At 37.4% G+C, this 12,915-nt stretch overlaps 1 protein-coding gene across 1 annotated transcript in view; it reads left to right on the forward strand.

The window, feature by feature from the left end:
- The window catches only part of SCML2 (Scm polycomb group protein like 2), a 121,386-nt gene that overhangs the window by 36,200 nt on the left and 72,271 nt on the right, over window positions 1–12,915 (forward strand). The window contains exons 6-7 of the mRNA XM_061408035.1: window positions 1,326–1,414; window positions 11,425–11,668. Coding sequence (XP_061264019.1) covers window positions 1,326–1,414; window positions 11,425–11,668 — 333 coding nt within the window. The remainder of the gene's footprint in view (window positions 1–1,325; window positions 1,415–11,424; window positions 11,669–12,915) is intronic.

The following is a 12,915-nucleotide window of genomic DNA, read 5'->3' on the forward strand; positions in this document are numbered from 1 at the left end:
GATGCAGGTTAAGAGAAAGGCATAAGGACCAGAGAATGATTGTTATGCGGTATTCTAACAATAGTGTGGAGAATCCATGCTCTGGTAACTATTTAATATTAAGTATCACTAGTAATACTGATTTATTTTAAGGGAGTGTGTAACAACCCTTTACAATTCCCCAGCAACAATTATTTTCCTAGTCAGATTAAGGGTGTTTTGATACATTATTATTATAAAATGACTTTCTGTCTGAACTTTCTTGTATATTTTATCCTATTGATGGACCCATTGGCAATGTGATTCATGTGCCTCCCTATATTAATGCATGTATTCATCAGAGATACATGCAAAGTTCTCACCAACCAATTCTGGCATCAAGGCAGGCAAGTATTGCATGTAACAGATTGCCCCCAGAAAATAGTAAAGCTAGCAGACTCCTGCTCCCTGCTGCACATGCCACATGCTGTGATAGTCACCGTAAATTGATGAGATCTCTAGAGAATACACATGTTGAGTCTATTTTGATAGCATTTGATACAAATCCTAATATAAGATCATTTAGTGTGTGTAGAGATTGCTAAAGTGAGAGCTGTCTTTTTTCCCAACTTAATGTATGAAAAATTCAAACATACAGAAAAGGTGAAAGAAATACCCACTACCTATATTCTACCCGTTATCATTTTACTATACTTGCTTTATTGCTTACTTGCCTTTCTGTCAGTTCATCAGTGAATTATGTTTTTAAATGCAATTCAGGATAAGTTATTGACGTCAGTACATTTCCCCTAAATACTTTAGCATGCATATCATTAACTAGAGTTCACTGTTTATTTACAGTTTGTTTTTCTTTTGAGGTAAAATTTACATACAGTGAAATGTACCATCATAAGTGTACATTTACTGAGTTTGACAGAAAACTGTCTTTCTGAAAGGAAGTAAGGTAGAGGCTCTGAGGAAAAAGGGGCTGGTAGTCTTTTGCAGCCTTATTACTCTGCATGTGTGGTGGTTGGTGGGGAATGGAAGCTCTCCTGGGTTTTGAATTGGATCTCTCCTAGTATTATGGCCCATTCCCAGCATATATGTGTATGTTTGTGAACCCTAGCTAGTGGCTTTTTAAAAATGAGAATTTCTACCCACACTGTAGCATTCTTGTCTAACAGTACAGTGGATGCAGTAGCACTGATTGGAGGGTGCACCTGCTCCTCTAGCCCATTTCCTGCGTTCCTCGATAAGAAAGTCATTCTTTGGAGAAGAATGGTAAATGGAACGTTTTTTTATGCCAACTTGCTATAATATCACAGAGAAGCTTTTAAAAGAAATACCTGCTTTATTTTATAAAATAGGGTACCAGATGAACACATCATCTTGGCCAATGTTCCTCTTGCGAACACTGACTGGATCTGAAATGGCACCTGAAGCATTCTTTAAGAAGGTAAGAAAGATGTTATAAAAAGCTTCCATCAACTGGGCTGTGGTTTTTTTTTTTTTTTTTAATTGATCTAGTGGGGATTCTTAAATGCTTTGTCTTCTCTAATGTGTATCGAAAGTACTTTGCAAACTGCTTGATTGGCAAATGTGTTAGTCTGCTCAGGCTGCTGTAGCAAAGTACCACAGACTCAGTGGCTTAAAATAACTGAAATTTATTTTTTCACATTTCTGGAAGCTAGAAGTCCAAGATCAAAGTGTCATCAGGGCTGGTTTCTGGTGAGGTGTCTCTTCTCAGCTTATAGTCTAAACTGTGTCCTCACATGGCCTATGCTCTGTGCATGTGGTAGAAGGAGAGCAATCTCTGGTTTTCCTTTCTTTTCTTGTAAAGAAGTCCTGGACTTGGAGCCCCACCCTTATGACCTCACTTAACCTTTATTACCTCCTTAAAGGCCCTGCTTCTAAATATACTCACGTTGGGAATTAGGGCTTCAGTTTATGAATTTTGAAAAGATGTAACTCATTTCATAACAGTGGCTTAAACAGAAGTTTATTTTCTCACTTTGACTCTCTCATGCTTTTTGGTTTATAAGACAGCCATCTTCTCCTCTTTGAGTCTTTACATTAGTTACATATCTGTGTCCTGATTTCCTCCTCTTAGGACACTGGTCATATTAGAACCCACCATAATGACATTATTTTAACTTAATTATTCCTTTAAAGACCGTGTCTCCAAATACAGTCACATTCTGAGGTATTGGATGAGGAATTAAACATATGTATTTTGGTGGGATAGGGGGTGAGACACAGTTCAGCCCATAACAGCGAGTCATAAAAAAGGCTCAGTTTTCATCACTCAGTAGTCAAAGTGAATTAGTACCTCTTTCTTGACCTCAGATACAGATGGGTACTTTACTGGAAGCAGATGTTTGTTATTATTTTTTATTTACCTTCAGAAGTGAAACTTCTCAGTTTGCAATGTTAGTCATCTCTTTGATATTGGAGAAAATGATGGGACAAGAAAACTTGAAAGTTATTTGGACAGATTTGGTTGCAGAAGTAAAAGAATGTTAAAAACAGTCATCAGAAAGAATTTTTTTTATAAGGAAATACTTGTTATATAACAAAGAGGGAAAAATCCAAAAATAGTTTATGCTCTTGAGAAAATGTTAAAAGAGAGTACACTGTGTTAAGAAACAGTGAATGAAAGCTAAGTTTTAGTTAAATTATGGGTCAAAATATTTCTCATTCTGTCCTCATTGTTTTTTTAGTCACTTAAATTTTATTACAGCCATTTGTATCAGGAATGGTAAACATTGATTATAGTTTTAAAACTTTTTCAAGAAGATTAAATGTACAAAGATGTGAAATGTCAATTGAAATGATTTCTACATTGCAGAGAAAAATTCTTTGAGTACAGCTTTGAGCAGCATGAAATGCTATAAGTGGGCTTGCTTACCAGCAAGGGGCACAAGTGAATGCAGTCCTTTTGGGCACTGTGTAAAGCATATTTGACAATAGTTAATAACAAAAGAGATGTTTTGTAATAGTCTTTATTAAATACTTATTAGCTTAGACTGTGGCTTTAGAAAAGCCATTGGATCTATTTTAATTATCAAGTTGTTTTATCAGCTAGTCACATGTCACATACATTGTGTTTTTCATTTTTAAAATTATAAAAGTAATTTATCTTTGTGTTTGGAGGAATCAAGCTATATCCTTAACTAAAGTGGAAAATGAGTGTCCATTTATCCTATCCATTCCTCCATTCTACTCTTCTCTCCAAATAGTTTTTCATGACCTTTATCTGTGCATTTACAAACATATATGGACTTTTATTTCTTAAATGTAAATTGGAACGTATTCTGTGATTTAGTTTTTCCCCTAAAGTGTGTATGCTTTGGAAATTTCCATTTTGTTTCATACATATTTTAGGTTGTATTGCTCTCTTCTGTGATATGGATTACCACAACTGATTTAATCTCTCCCTAAGGATTAATGTTTAGGTTGTCTCCATATTCTGTTTAAATCATCTACAGTGGACATTCTTGTATAGAACTTTTTATATAAGTATGAATGGCTACACTCTTATTAATAGAAGTAGAATTCCAATGTCCTTCAAGTAGTGTTTAAATATATTGTTAAGTTGCACCTAAAAAGGGTGTTCCAAACTATTCTCCAGTATTAGTGTTTAGATATATTCACATTCCCATACCTTTACTAGCATTGAATATTATCCATCTTTTAAAATTTGGTGAATCTTTTTTGGAGGTGGGGATGGTAATGGTATCCCATTGTAATTTGTATGGAAGTAATTACCAGTGAAATGGAATTTTCAAAATATCTTTAATGGCCTTTTATTTTTCTGTGAATTGGCTGATTATAGCCTTTGCTGTTTTTCTGTTGGATTTCTTTTCTTACTCTTACTTACTTGTGCGGTGCCCTTTTCAGCCAAGCTTGAAACTTAACTAGGAGCCACTCCTAGTCCTCACTCCTTCTTGACCCTGCGCTCTGGATAGCCGATTAATTAGGAAGGCCCACCTACTTAGCTTGCTAATTATCTTTGTTGTGTCTCTTCTTCCTACTTACTACCACTCCTGCAGGCTTTTCTCTTGTCTGGACTATTCAACTAGCTTTGTAACTGCCTCTAACACCCTTACATACAACGCTAGAAATATCTGATACAGAAGCCATGCTTCATTATTCCATACTTAAAACTCCTTTGAAGTTCCCATTTGCATTCAGGATGAAGTATGTTTGTTAATATGGCCTTTAAGGTACCCTGTGATCTGGTTTACAGTTGCCACTTCTTGCTTTGGATCTTAAGTTCTAAATTGTTTGTAATAGCCTATCCATACCATGTTCCCCTTTTAAAAAGACTGGTTATCTATGGTTTGCTCCTATTTTTCTTGTAACATTCATCTCAGGCATTAAATCCTCCAAGATACCTTCCCTAATTTCACCTCTCTATTCTTATACTTCTGTAGCACTTTGTGCATATGTCAGTCTTTGTAGATATTGGATTATATTATTATTTTCACTCTCTCTTGCTTCCTAGACTATAGTTCCTTTTGAGAAGTTAATATGACTTTGTATTCTCATTGCCTATCCTAGGTCCTGGTACATACTTAATTTGTTCAATGAATGAAGAAAGAATAAGAAGTACAGGAAGGTGAATACTTAGGGAGAAGATGGGTTTAGTTTTTGATATGTTGAAAAGTGCCTCTGGCAAGTTTGAGGAGGAATGACTACAACCAGACATTGACATAAAATATTTAGAATTTAGAAATAAGATTTGGCTTGGGTACATGGATTTGGGATTTTTTAGCTCAAATGGTAGTGATAGAAGCCTTAAGTGTGAATGAGCCAGTTCAAAGGCAATACAGAGAAGGAGAGAAGAGTGTCAAGTTTAGAACCTTGAGAAATATGCACTCACCTTTATAATATATAAGTACCCATATCAGGAACTTAGTAGAGGTCAGTTAAAAGGAAAGCAGATTCTTGACTATTTTATAGAGGAAGTTCATCAGTTACATTAGCAAGAACTGAAGACCAACTGAAAAGTGTCCTCAGATGGAGTGAAGTTTATAATCGTGAAGGCAGAATATTGTTAGAGTTCATTCCTAATGGCCTCAGTTTACTCTGAAATGGGAAACTGACAAAGGCTAGAGGGGAGGATTCATACATAGACTGAAAGTCTACTATATTCCACCACCAAGACAGAGAGCTTACTCTGTGGTTGGGGAGAAAGTCATTTAACAAATAAAATAATAAACATTTAATGAGGAAACATTGGTCTTAAGGCAAATGATAAAGGTTTGGAATAGCTGCCATATGGGATGGGGAGGGGGATCGACCTAGGGACATATGACAGTATTTTGGAGGGTTCACCTGAGGATGAAGACTAAACATGTGTAGCACTGCATGTAATACATATGTGGGAATTTTCTCCAGAAGTGCTCAGCAGCTAAGTGTAAATAGGTAAAGTGGAGGGTGATACTGAACTAAGGTTTGGAGATAATAGAACCAGGACAAGGGGATAAGTTGGTTTGGGGTGCAGAGAAGAAAATGGTGATGCTCTGTAACCTGGATGTGAAAGGGTGTGATAGAAGTTGAGTGTTTTGTCCTTTTCTTCATACAGTAGTTCTGTATGAAGGGGATGTTTTTGGTTATCACAACTGTGTGTGTGGGGGGGTGCTACTTATATCTAGTGAGTAGAGACCAGGGATACTACTAAACATCCTACAATGCACAGAACAGCCCCCACAACAGAATGTTCTGATCCCAAATGACAATAGTGTCGTGTTTGAGAAACTGATCTGCATTAATTCCTTGGTGATTAATCTAATTCCTGACTTTAAGTTCAGTTTATATGCAGATGCCTTTCAGATTTATATTTCTGGTCCAGACCTTTTGCTCCCAACTCAGACTTCTATATCCAGCCCACCTACTCAGTATCCCTCCTTGGGGATGTGTCTAATAGACATCAAACTGCTCAACTTGCAGCCTTTCCCATATCAAGGAATAGCAACTGTCTTTCCATTTGCTTAAGCCAAAAACCTTGGTGATTATTTCTGTCACACACTGCATCCAGTCCATATGGAAACCCCATTTCCTTTATCTTTAAAATATATTTGAAATCCAACTACTTCTTGCCATCTCAATTGCTGTCAGACTGGTACAACCCTAACCCTTATCTCTCACTTGGATTACTGAGTAACCTCTTTATTGATCTCTTTACAGTCTGTTGTCAACATAGCAGCTGGAATATTCCTTTTAAAACATAAGTGAGATTATATCACTCCTCTCCTCAAAGTCATCCAGGGGCTCCCTGATTTACTCAGGGTAAAAGCCAGAGTTCTTACAGTGGCCTCCATAATTCTACATGATATGACCCCTCATTATCTCTCTGACCTGTTTCCTACTGCCCTCCTACTTGCATACTACATTTTAGCCACACGCTGCTTCCTTGTTATTTGAACATTTCAGACACGTCTCTGTTTTAGGGCCTTGGTTCCTAGCTGTTGTCTCAGCCTAAAGCACTCTTCCTCTAGATAACTGGCTAATAATCTCCTTCAGGCTTCTGTTCACATGTCACCTTCCAGATGAGGCTTATCCTGATTTCCCTATTCATTTATTTTTAAAGAATTTTATTTATTTACTTATGGCTGTGCATGCTGCATGTTTGTTGCTGTACAGACTTTACTCTAGTTTTGGTGAGCAGGGGCTACTCTCTAGTTGCAGTGTGCAGGCTTCTCATTGTGGTGGTTTCTCTTGTTGCAGAGCACAGGCTCTAGGGCACACTGGCTTCTGTAGTTGTGGCACCCGGGCTCTAGAATGCAGCCTCAGTAGTTGTGGTGCATGGGCTCAGTTGTTCCACAACATGCAGGATTATCCCGGATCAGGGATCAAACCCATGTCTCTTGCATTGGCAGGTGGATTCTTTGCCACTGAGCCACCAGGGAAGCCCTGATTGTCCTATTTATAATCTCACAACCCCTCCCCTATATTGCTTTCTGGATCTCCCTTACTCTGCTCTCTCTTTCTGCAAAGCATTTATCATTTATAACACAGAATATATTTTACTTATTATGTTCCTCATCTTTCTCTTTACTAGCATGTGAGCAGTACACAGGTGGGTTTTTTTTTGTTTATTTTGCCAGCTAATATTGGGTTGGCCAAAAAGTTCATTAACACCAATGAACTTTTTGGCCAACCCAATATATATCAAGAACCTTCAGTAGTGCCTGGGACTTAGTAGGCACTCAGTAAATATTTGTAAATGAATAAATGAAGGTTAAAGGACTAGAATTCTTGATTAAATCAAAGAAGTAGTTGATTAAAAGTAAGGAAGTAGAAGTTTAAGGATAGGAGTTTGTGATCAGAGGTAGACTCCAGGAATATAGCTACAGACTTAGCTATAAAAGACTCCTTCCTTTATGGAGCTTACCTTCTAGCTGAGTAAATTTATAGTAAGTCATAATAAATGCATTGTATTATGCTTGATAGTTGTATATGCTAAGGAGAACAAAGGGGTGACATTTTAGATAGTTTGGCAAGGAAGGTCTTGCTGAGAAGGTGCCATTTGAGTGAAGATGTGAAGAAAGGGAGAGAATGAACCTGGAGACTACAAGGGTAAAAATACTTCAGGCAGAAGGGTAATGTAGATAATGCTAAGACTGGCTTCAATCAGTGGGATGTAGGGGAAAATAGCCTGTAAGAAGAACCATATTGTAGGTAAGCAAGAAGGGAGGTTAAAAGGCCATTCTTTGCTAGCCACCTTTTAGAACAGAATCATTTTCTTACAGTAAAAGAAAAGAGAATGATCCGTTTTTATTTAAGCTTTTGCTTTTGCAGATTGTATCTTTGTGTTTAGGAAGTCATTCAAGAATGGATAATGACAAACTATATTCTTTTAAAACATATCTTAAGGCTGTCTTTTCACCTTGCTTATAGTTTCCTTCGTTGTGCAAAAGCTTTTAAGTTTAATTAGGTCCCATTTGTTTATTTTTGCTTCTATTTTCGTTACTCTGGGAGGTGGGTCATAGAGGATCCTGCTGTGATTCATGTCAGGGAGTGTTTTGCCTATGTTTTCTTATAGGAGTTTTATAGTTTCTGTTCTTACATTTAGATCTTTAATCCATTTTGAGTTTATTTTTGTATATGGTGTTAGAAAGTGTTCTAGTTTCATTCTTTTACAGGTGGTTGACCAGTTTTCCCAGCACCACTTGTTAAAGAGATTGACTTTTCTCCATTGTATATTCTTGCCTCCTTTGTCAAAGATAAGGTGTCCTTAGGTGTGTGAATCTATCTCTGGGCTTTCCATTTTGTTCCATTCATCTATATTTCTGTCTTTGTGCCAGTACCATGCTGTCTTGATGACTGTAGCTTTGTAGTATAGCCTGAAGTCAGACAGGTTGATTCCTCCAGTTCCATTCTTCTTTCTCAAGATTGCTTTGGCTACTAGAGGTTTTTTGTATTTCCATACAAATAGGACATGGAAAGGGCAATGAAAACCCACTCCAGTACTCTTGCCTGGAGAATTCCATGGATGGAGCAGCCTGGTAGGCTGCAGTCCATGGGGTCGCTAAGGGTCAGACACGACTGAGTGACTTCACTTTCACTTTTCGCTTTTCATGCATTGGAGAAGGAAATCGCAACCCACTCCAGTATTCTTGCCTGGAGAATCCCAGGGACAGAGGAGCCTGGTGGGCTGCCGTCTGTGGAGTTGCATAGAGTCGGACACGACTGAAGTGACTTAGCAGCAAAGCAACTTTTGTATCATTACCTTTTGTTGACAGCAGAGGGAACCATTTTGCAAGTTATCTAAATCTGGAAGGAGGTTGGTTGTTTTGTGATAAAGCCCTTTCATTTACTATGTTATGAAAAAAGAGTTAATTTGTTATGAAACAAACTAAAATTTGTTTTCTTCTAGAGCTCTATTAATACTTATTTGTGTAAGAAAATTTGATAGGGTATTCATGAAATTTAGAAGAAATAGGGGTTTCCCTGGTGGCTCAGATGGTAAAGAATCTGCCTGCAATGCACGAGACCCTGGTTTGATCCTTGGGTCAGGACGATCCCTTGGAGAAGGGAATGGCTACCCACTCCAGTATTCTTGCCTGGAGAATTCCATGGATGGAAGAGCCTGGTGGGCTACAGTCCATAGGGTCACAAAGAGTCAGACACGACTAAGGGATCAGAGAAAGCATGGGATGATGAGATGGGTTTAAAGGGGACATTTTTAAAAGGAATCCATCTACCAGATAGGTTTTAAAAATTATATCTTGTTGAAAGAGGTAGTTCAGAGCTTGTTTACTGTTTTCCAGGTGATTCTTTTGTTCATTCATTTAAAAAATGCTTGCCATTGAGTACTGTGCTGGAAATAACAATATGAAAAAGATCTCAGAAGAGTGAACATATTTTAATAGTTTCACAATTGAAAGGCAAGAGTGCCACTTTGGTGGGCTTCGCAATAGCAGGCTTTGTTCAGGGAAGCTTTATAGAGACCAGGAGAACTGGGCTTTGAGGTGTGGAAGAGTTGGAATTGGCTTGGCAGATGTTGGGGTGTAGAGTGTTCCAGAAAGTTGGCTACTTAGACTTAAAATCGAGCTCTGATACTTATGGTGTAGTCTTAGGCCATTGTACATTAGTTTCATCATCTTGCAAGATGGGTATTATAGCTGCACTGGCTTCATAGGACTGTTGTGAGAATTAAATGAATATATAGAGAATATTTAAACTGTGCATATGCTCAACAATTGAAGGTGGTTATTTTTGTTCAGTCACTAAGTTGTGTCTGACTCTTTGCGCCCCTACGGACTGCAGCACACCAGGCTTCCCTGTCCTTCACTATCCCCAGAGTTTGCTCAAACTCATGTCCATTGAGTCGGTGATGCCATCCAACCATCTCATCCTCTGTTGCTCCCGTCTCCTTCTGCCCTCCATCTTTCCCAGCATGAGGGTCTTTTCCAGTGAGTCGGCTCTTCGCATCAGGTGGCCAGAGTATTGGAGCTTCAGCATCAGTCCTTCCAAAGAATGTTCAGGGTTGATTTCCTTTAGGATTGACTGATTTGATCTTCTTGCTGCCCAAGAGACTCCCAAGAGTCTTCTCCATTACCACAGTTCGAAAGCATCAATTCTTCGGCACTCAGCCTTCTTTATAGTCCAACTCTTACATCTGTACATGACTATTGGAAAAACTAGCTTTGACTATATGGATCTTTGTCAGCAAAGTGATGTCTCTGCTTTGCCATCCCAAAGGAAAAGAAATGCAAGAAGGCAAAATGGTTGTTTGAGGAAGCCTTACAAATAGCTGAGGAAAAAAAAAAAGGGAAAGGCAAAGGAGAAAGGGGAAGATAACACCCAATTGAATGCAGAGTTCCAGAGAAGAGCAGAGAGAGATAAAGACTTCTTAAATGAACAGTGCAAAGAAATAGAGGAAATTGAAGGTTAACCTTTTTATAATGTGTTCCCTAATATTTATTTTCTGATTTCTGGAAGTCTTAATGAAGAGAAAATTAACTTTTAATGTTGTTATTCTAGAGATTTAGGGGGTAGAATTGGCAGGTTGTAGTCTCTGAATGTGAGTGTTAGGGGGAAAGGATGCATCTAGGGTAGTGGTTCTCAGCCTTGGATGCACAGTAGAATCATCTGGGCAATTAAAATGTGCCCCATGTCAGACCAGTTTAATCAATATCTCTGGCAGTGTGGCTCCAGGAAATTCTAATGTTTAGTCAGGCTGCGAACCACAGGTCTAGGGCCATTTGCAGGTTTCTGACTTGGGTAACTGGGTTGCTGATGGTGCCATTTACTGGGATAAAAAGCAAGAGTGGAAAAAAAGAAGATGTTGCTTTTAATGTAGCCCTTGGTCTAAGAATCCTCTTAGCATTTGTATGCTTTAGCTTTTTGTAATTACGGAATGCTTTTAAATATTTGTTTCTGGATTGCATATCATAAATGACCCTGGACTGTGACTTTGATATTCGTGTATCTACATTTTATATTTTGAGTTTCTTTTTAGATATTATCTGTTGCTATTCCTTCTCTTTGGATTTATCTTTCAAATTACTCTATAATTTACATATTTTTAGGTTTGTTTGACTCCCTCTTTTAAAATTTCTTGTTATTGCTTCCTCCCCTTCATCCTGTCTGGCCTCGCAACCACTGCTACCACCACTATTAGAATGTAATGTCTACAAGAACAGGGATCTTGACATTTTTGTTCACCTATGAATGGTAATTTCCTGGTACATAGTATGTAATACATATTTCTTGAATGAATAAACGACCATCAGGCTGGTTTTGTTTTCTTCTAGGTTCTTGACTATGCTCCAGAGTAAGTGAGATATTGTATAGCAGAGTTTCAAAGGGATCTGTGAGAACTGTCTCTTCCTGTATTTCACTGATAAACATGAAGCTTAATTTTTGGTTGCTGAAGATTGTAAGAATACAGTTGAGCAAATGCTTCTTAATACATCTTAACAATGAAAACTTTTTTTTTTAATATTTTGGTAGGAACCACCAAAGCCACCTCTAAATAATTTTAAAGTGGGGATGAAACTTGAAGCTGTAGACAGAAAGAACCCTTATCTGATCTGCCCTGCAACTATTGGAAATGTTAAAGGAGATGAAGTTTATATCACATTTGATGGCTGGAGCGGAGCTTTCAATTATTGGTGCAAGTATGATTGTCGAGATATTTTCCCAGTTGGGTGGTGTAACCTGACAGGAGATATATTACAACCACTAGGAAGTAATGGTAAGATAATAACTAACTAATACATGTTCTTTTATTTTATTGAAGTTAGATTTAACTGCTGTTGACATTGAGGGTAGGACTTCATGCCCAACTGAGGAACAGCAGGCAGAACAGTGAGGACACTGTTCAGGTTAGAGAACTTGAGGTAAAAGATTATAATTAGAATTCTTGAGGGTCAGCACAACATAATGGTCTGAATTGATAGACCACGCTGGCCAGTATGGGCAAAGCTGCAGGCCACGTTTACACCATTGAAGCTTTGCTGCTGTAAGCATTTTGGGGTGCTTAGCTATGTTTATAGTTGATATCCTATTTAAAATTACACATGGCATTCCATTGTTAATATCTTGAAGATTTTTTTTAAAGGTTGGGCATAGCAATTGTTATACATGTTTTACATGATTTTGGTTGATTTTTCAAGTTAAATTGGTGCTTTGATAGTGTTAAGATTTCACTTCTATAAAGATTTTACTTATGCATGTTAAAAATTTTTGACTATGAAAGCCATCATAAACTAGTATATTATTTAGTATGTTATTTCAGTCAAGTGTTTATCAGTTGTAATGCTGTGCTTCCTAAGTTGAATACTGTGCTATCTAGCCTAGATATTTTCTTTCAGAAAAAAGACATCAAAATATTGAAGCTCCTTGGTTGACTCTTCCAAGGACATAGACATACCTAACCCAGTCTTCTGTGATGAAATAACTGCTGAGATTTAACTGGAGTCTAAGCACAGAAACCAATCATTTGATCCAAGTTAAATGTGAACTTATTAGTGGAATAAAATATAAATCTACTTAAAATTTACCCCACTATATTAATTTATACCAGAAAGAAAAGAAAGATGGGTGTAGGAAATGAATAGGTAATATGTGTGGAGGAAGGCAGTACTTAAGTATGAGCATATAGCCATAATCTTCTTGTAACTGCTAGTAGAATCTTATGTAATTTGGAATTCTAAGACATCCCATTATTCTACAGTACTACATACCATGATGTTCTTTTTATTAGGTACCTCTTTTTACCCATTCCCTGCTGTCATAATTTTAGGTAACAGATGTTAATGGTTGATTTTTGTACAAGTTAGTTTGATACAGATTTATGTATCTGTATATGATACTAAAATAAGGCATAGTCTCTGCCCTCAAGAAGTTCACCTTCTACTGGGAGAGGGATGAATGGAGGGATAGACTTTTAAAAAGATACAATACAAAGTTAACAGTGTAAAAATAGAGATATATGCTAGA

The sequence above is a fragment of the Bos javanicus genome, chromosome X, assembly GCF_032452875.1.
Source record: "Bos javanicus breed banteng chromosome X, ARS-OSU_banteng_1.0, whole genome shotgun sequence".
NCBI lineage: Eukaryota > Metazoa > Chordata > Mammalia > Artiodactyla > Bovidae > Bos > Bos javanicus.